At 44.9% G+C, this 7,060-nt stretch overlaps 1 protein-coding gene across 1 annotated transcript in view; it reads right to left on the bottom strand.

Annotated features, from left to right (window-relative positions):
• Positions 1-6,177, bottom strand: part of RCL1 (RNA terminal phosphate cyclase like 1) — a 43,613-nt gene extending 37,436 nt beyond the window's left edge. The window contains exon 1 of the mRNA XM_032777876.2: positions 5,971-6,177. Coding sequence (XP_032633767.1) covers positions 5,971-6,106 — 136 coding nt within the window. The 5' untranslated portion in view covers positions 6,107-6,177. The remainder of the gene's footprint in view (positions 1-5,970) is intronic.
• Positions 6,178-7,060: the final 883 nt, after the last annotated feature.

The raw sequence follows: 7,060 nt of genomic DNA on the forward strand, positions 1-7,060 counted from the left end.
ACAAACACCTGAAGTGACAATAATAAAGATTAGAGAAAAATATTTATTTTTCCCACCTACTTCTCATTTATTTACTCTGTGCATTACAGCACTTTGGGCAGACTTAGTTGCTCAATTTCCCATATATGGACTCTCTTAAACAGCAACAAGGAAGAACAAGTGTTTGTTTTTAAAGTGAATACAGCCAATCCACCCCATATGAAGGGAGACTCAGTAGCAAGTGCAGAACCTGAAACTATGTTGAATTTAAACTTAAAATCCAGTCCATTTGAAAAAGTAAAAGCATCCTCTTAATTGTGAGCAGGCTGTACAATTCTACCTCACAAGTTATTAAATTATTATAGCTCCTTTTAAAACTGTGACCATATTTTGCTTTTTACTGAATTATTTCATCCACTGATCAAAGTGGTTGCATAAACCATTAACCATTTGCCACAACTACTGCTCCAGTTATTCACCATTCATTAATCAATATTTACATGCTGTAGATGGTTGCTGTCACATGGTGTTGGTTCCACTTTCAGCTTTGATGACTCTTACATTCACAAAGCTTTCAAGATGGCACCGTGATGATTTCCAGGGTGAGTGTGTGTTTATGTGAATATTTACAACCTTCTCTGAGAACAGCCTTGCAGGCAAGATTTCACTTGCACAAATATTCAGTCATGAAAATCAAATAAAAGAGGTTGCAAATACCAATGCAAATTCACTGTTTTTCATTTGAACAGTTTTCTTGCATTAGTCACAATTCAAGTTATTAATCCACCTTGGCAACCAATCAATCAATAAAAGCTGTATCTTGTTAAAAGGAGTGGTAAAAGCTATGTACTCTACCTCAGCGGTTCTCAACCAGGGGCCTGGGAGCCCCTGGGGGGTTGTGAGCAGGTTTCAGGGGGGTCCACCAAGTAGGGCTGGCATTAGACTTGCTGGGGCTCAAGGCAGAAGCCGAAGCCCCAAGTCCCAGGGCTGAAGCTGAAGCCTGAGCAACATAGCCTCATGGGGCCCCTGTGGCGTGAGGCCACAGGCAGCTGTCCAGCTTGCTATCCCTTAATGCTGGTCCTGGCTTTTATATGCAGAAAAAGAGTTATGGCACAAGTGGGCAGGGGAGTTTTTATAGCATGGGCGGGGGGGGGGGGGGGGGGGCTCAGAAAGAAAAAGGTTGAGAACCCTTGCTCTACCTCCAACCAACCATCTGACTGGGGCAATAACATAGTTAAATAGTATCATAGCATTCAACCTAAGTACTAATATTTGAGCATTTGGTGGTTTTGACAGATATTGTTGGGGCTGGGATGTAGGTGGCCGGGTACAGTGGTTGGAGCAGGAGTCAAGCCAAGGATCAGGAGCAAGGCAAGGAAATTAGGCAAGACCAATATAGCAACGAGGTAGAGCCCAGTTGTGCTGACAACTTCCTGGGCTTCTCTTTGGGTTTAAATAGTTAGTCCTGACCAATCAGAGGTCCTGGTGTTCCTCCAGTCAGGACCCAGAAAGGCCTCCCAGAGGAACTTCAGGTTTCATGATGTCTCCATGCAGTCAGCCAGTAGTGAGCTGCTGAGTGGGAGTAGGAAGCCAACAGCCGATTGGGAACTGAATTGACCCAGGTTTAAGACCTGTTGGTCATGACAGGTACAGGGTTAAAACCACCCTGTAGACTGAAGTTTCCTACTTGTCAGGCACAGCTGCGCAGGCTTCCCCACACAGTTCTGCTCATGTACTTGAACCCTGACAAAAGATGAACTGAGTTTTTGGGAGAGGGGATGGCTTACTCTTGATGACCATTCATTCATTCATTGAGCAAGGGTGTTAACTAGCACAACTATGATGGTGTCTATTGTAACTTCCACCCAGAACTAGACTGAAAAACTCTCCAGAAAACTCATTTCTCAGGAACAGTACATGCAAAGAAACCCTAAGACACTCAACTGGAATTAGATTTTTTAAAAATGCATTTCTTCAGTGCCATAGATGTGCATAGTGCTGTACAAGAATGGAGATGGGTTTCTGCCCTAAACAGCTCAAGGTTCTCTCTTAAAGCTACACACATGGAGGGAAGCTTTTTGAAATCTTTAGTAGATGGATTTATTTCCATCATCTTTGCAGCTAGCTGCAGCTATTTGGCCAGATGGAAGATGACAGCAAACAGTGAAAGAGGACCAATTTAAACTGTTGAGAATGGGAGGCAGAGGCACAGCTTGAACAAGCAATAGGCATCCAGGACTAAGTGCTGGCACCAGCAGTCAATGAGTGGGACCATCTGATCCAGAATCTGAATGGCTCCTGGAGCACCCAGTCCTATTTAGAGACAAGCCATCCCTAGGTCTGGCAATTCTAGTGAGCAAGCGCTCAGAGTGATAGCTGTGTTAGTCTGTATCAGCAAAAAGAACGTGTCGTCCTTGTGGCACCTTAGAGACTAACAAATTTATTTGGGCATAAGCTTTCATGGCTTAAAACCCACTTCACTGGATGCAAGCAGTGGAAAATACAGTAGGAAGAGATATATACACAGAGAACATGAAAAAATGGGTGTTGCCATACCAACTATAATAAGATTAATCAACTAGGGTGGGCTATTATCAGCAGGAGAAAAAAACAACTTTTGTAGTGATAATCAGGATAGCCCATTTCCAACAGTTGACAAGAAGATGCGAGTAACAGTAGGGGGAAATTAGCATGGGGGAATAGTTTTTACTTTATGTAATGACCCATTCACTCCCAGTCTTTATTCAAGGCTAATTTAATGGTGTCCAGTTTGCAAATGAATGCCAGTTCTGCAGTTTCTCACTGGAGTCTGTTTTTGAAGTTTTTTGTTGGAGTATTGCGACTTTTAGGTCTGTAACTGAGTGATGAGGGAGGTTGAAGTGTTATCTGGCTTGCTTTTGAATGTTATAATTCTTGACGTCTGCTTTGTGCCCAGTTATTCTTTTGCATAGAGACTGTCCGGTTTGGCCAATGTACATGGCAGAGCGGCACTGCTGGCACATGATGGCATATATCACACTGGTAGATGTGCAGGTAAACAAGCCTCTGATGGTGTGGCTGATGTGATTAGGTCCTATGATGGTGTCCCTTGAATAGATATGTGGACAGAGTTGGCAATGGGCTTTGTTGCAAGGATAGGTTCCTGTCTGTAAGCGAGGACTGGTCTGTCTCCCAAGATCCGTGTACTGTTTAATAAGGGCGTTAGAATCATCCATGCCACTTCGCTCTTGGCATCTTCTCCCTTTCCTCTACAGTATCAATTGATCTCTCTGCAGCAGCAAAAGCCACAGAACAGACAAAATAATCTTCCATTGCCTACAAAGCCAGAGCTAACCAATGGCCCAGAGGAGAGCACAGCGAGATAGAGCGAACAAGGTCACTGGGAGGGGAAACCCGGCTCCAATTTGGTCTATGAATGAAGATGCTTGGAAGATGGCAGGGAGTTCTGACAGCAATCTCATGAAGTTTGCCTAACCAAAAGGACTAGTTCATTGAAAGAGGGGTCAAATGCTACCCCACTGAAGAATGTAAAGGCTTTTAAATTCATTGCAAAATCATAGGGAATTCCCCACTTCAAGGGCACCTATGACATTCTCATAAGAAGAAGAGAGACAGAGAAACGGGGGTCCACCTGCATCCCATGGAAAACCTCCAATTCTTTCCCTCTCCCCATTTTCTCCTGCCTTGTCACCACACAATGCATAGCACCTCTAAAACAGCTCTTCGGGCTTGCTTCACTACAAAATTAAGTTGACTTAATTTAAGTAGACCTACAGCCACAGGAGTAACTCAACTGGCTGTTGGTGTTCACACTACGTTCCCTCTGTCAGTGGTGCGTGTCCTCACCAGGAGCACTTGCACCAACTGAAGCACGGCTGTCAGCCCGATGTGGGGCTCAATTTCACAGCAGGGAGCCTACCAGCCTCTCTTTTCAATTTCACAATTCCAGTTGTGAGGCCTTACTGAGTGAAATTGACAGCCAACAACCCACGTAAGTAATGCAGTGTCTATAAGGACACTGCCTGGTCACAATTACACTGACATAGGCACTACACCTTTCACAGAGGTGGAGTTATGAGGTCGGTGCAGCAGACCACTTACTTCGGCGGAAGCAGCATTCTAGTATAGACTATGACATAGCTAGGTTGAGGTAAACTGTCTTAGGTCAACATAACTCTGTAGTGTAGACCAAGCCTTCTTCATCGCCTCTCTAAACTACACAGGCCTGTTCTTTTCCTCACAGGGACCGTCCCTCCATGCCTTAAACTGTGTCCATCACCTGACTCTGGTCCCTTTTCTCTCTTCTGTATCTTTTTTGAGTTAAGGGGACCAGAACTGAACACAGTGTTCCAATTCGCAGCCATCCACTGATTTAGGACAAGTCTTTCAAAGAAGCCTAAGGGACCTAGATGCTCTAATTCCAGTGAATTTCAGTTGAAGTTGGACACCTCGGTATTTGAGACTCCTACAAAAAATTCCAGTCTTATTCAATAGCAGTATACTATTTTCTGGATTATTTTATAACTCATTTTAAATACAACTTAATGCTGGGGAGGGTGTTTAAGCACTGCTACACACTGAACAGATGTTTTCCTTGAACTATGCACAGCAACACCCAGCCCTCTTAACCCAAGGGGTGAAGAGTTAATTCAGAACTCAGCAATGTGTATGGCATCATCACTAACAGGTCCCTGGTCATGACAAAGCACTCTCCCTTGGTGTGCAAATAACTGCAGTTCAGCCTGAGAAGTGGCATTGGCAGAAGTCAAGAGGTTTAGATTGAGGAGGAAACCTGCCAGCCAAATAATTTCCATTGAGCTCTTTCAGATTAACAGATCAGGAAACTCCATAAGATAAGAAGCTGCCAGAAATACAGTGCCAGCTATAAGTGTTCATCCTCTATCCTTGGAGAGAAGTCCAAGAGAAGATGCATAAGATTTGAGGGTCAAATATCTTATATCTGTACTAAATAGAATCATATGGGAGAAATAGGATTTATATGTAAAAATACTGAACACATGATTAAGGGCCTTTATATTTCACATCATTAGTAAAATGCTTTTGTCACTTACAAGTAGTCATGATGCCTGCATCTATTTCCTGTGACTTACACCGAGTTTCACAGCATCTGCATCTCAATTCCCCAATTTGTTAAAACATTTCACAAGAGACTAACTGCAGTGCATGGGGACAGAGAGAGTACATCCATCACTGCCTCCTTTTACACCGCAGGGATAAAGGGACTGGACACATAACTGGTCCATCCAGATCCACCAGTTCAGAAATGGGCCTGCTTAGGTTGCCAAACCTTGCTCCAACCAGGCTGTTAGTAGATTCCTGGACAATCTTATTTCAAACTTTAAAACAATGTTCACTTTGGGACCTGCAATAAACCTCGGTAACATGCTCCTGTTATTAGAAGGTATAGCACTGGGAGAGCAGTTCAATTCAAAGAACTTCACTGGCACAAGGTATGGAATTGCTGCCGATGAGCTGTTTTTTTCCTTTCTAAGTACTCTTAGGACTCTGTCAAAGGTAGATATAGTACATCAAGCATGCTCTCGGGAAAGGACTTCACAGCGTAACTCGGGTTACGGCAAGTTCTTTAGGGGAACCAATAACATGGGGTTCAGCTCCTGCTCCAAGAACACCATGCAAATCCCTGACAGCGGGCTGGGGTGGCAGGGACCCATGCTCCCTGTCTGGAGGACGAACCCACATCTGCTCCCCCCTCCCATGCGCGTTATGAACGAAAACAAACCGCACTTCGGATTTAGTGCCTCCTTTAAAAACAAAGGCTCCTTCCTCCAACACTGATCCCAGATTCAGATTGTCTCCATCACACAAACCCGTCCCACCCTCCCCCAAATCACCGCCCGACCGGCCCCGCTCCAAGCCCCTTACCCCCCTAAAAATACTCCTCTCTCGCCTCACCCCTCTGCATGCCACCCCCATGCACGCCCTCCCTAGCCCAGCCAAGCCGCACGCTACCTCTGAGGCCGGGGTTCTCCTCCTTCGCCCGGATCTTGCGGATTTTCACCGGCCTCCCACTCAGCGTGGATAGCACCAGCCGCTGCCGCAAAAAGTTGCACCCCACATAGCTGAGAGAGTGCGGCTGGCTCGCCATGCCGCCGCCCGGCCGCCCCCTGAGCGCTGCTGCGATCGCGGCGCCGCTGAGACCCCGCGGCAGTGCCCAGCGCGCCCACGTGGTTTGGAACAGGAAGACGGAACGCTGAGACATCTGGGTCAAAGGGGAAGGGGGCGGAGCCTCCCCTCCCAGAGGGAGAGGGGCCAGAGTTGGAAAGTCACTGGTGTGAATGCGGCTCAGAGCTGGCAGTGGGCAAGATAACAAGAGCAATGCAGTGGCAATGATGGGGATAGCGGGACGGTCGGTAGTAGCCAGAACAGCAAGAGCCAGACTGGCAACAGCAACATACCAGTAGTACTAACAGAAGCAACAGCAGGGTTAGGAACAACAGCAACAAGAAAAACAGTAATCAGAATACTATGAAAACTAGAGCAAAAATAGCAACAGCAGGAGTCAGAATACAGCAGCAGAAGCAATAGTAACAGTTAATCTCAGCAATAGCAGTAATGGATCAATACTAGTAATAACAGAGAAGTAGGACTCATAGCCACAGTGTTAGTAATAAAGGTCTCGATTCAGGAAAGTTCTGAAGCACATGCTTAACTTTGGGCATACCTAAGTACCCTTCCTAAACAGGGATGTTTTCCTGAATCACGATCAAAAGCAGTGTAATAATAGTAAAAGCACCAATCTGTAGCCATAATGAACCCTCAAATCAGTCAGACGCAACTACAAATGCAGAATATGAAAAAAAAGCTTAAAATTTGTTTTAATCTATTTAAATCCATTGTCTGAATTGGTAATAATAAAACAAAATGTACCATTATGTTACATCTTCACAGTAACAAACTGATGTAACTAATAATCAGTGCTACATTATTTTTATTGAGAGTCATTTATCCACATTATTTTTGCTATCATTACACATTATGGGTTAGATCTTCTCTTATACTCCTGTGATGGCTACCCAAATCTTGAGCCCAGATACACAGG

This window comes from Chelonoidis abingdonii, chromosome 6 (assembly GCF_003597395.2).
Source record: "Chelonoidis abingdonii isolate Lonesome George chromosome 6, CheloAbing_2.0, whole genome shotgun sequence".
NCBI classification, from domain to species: Eukaryota; Metazoa; Chordata; order Testudines; family Testudinidae; genus Chelonoidis; species Chelonoidis abingdonii.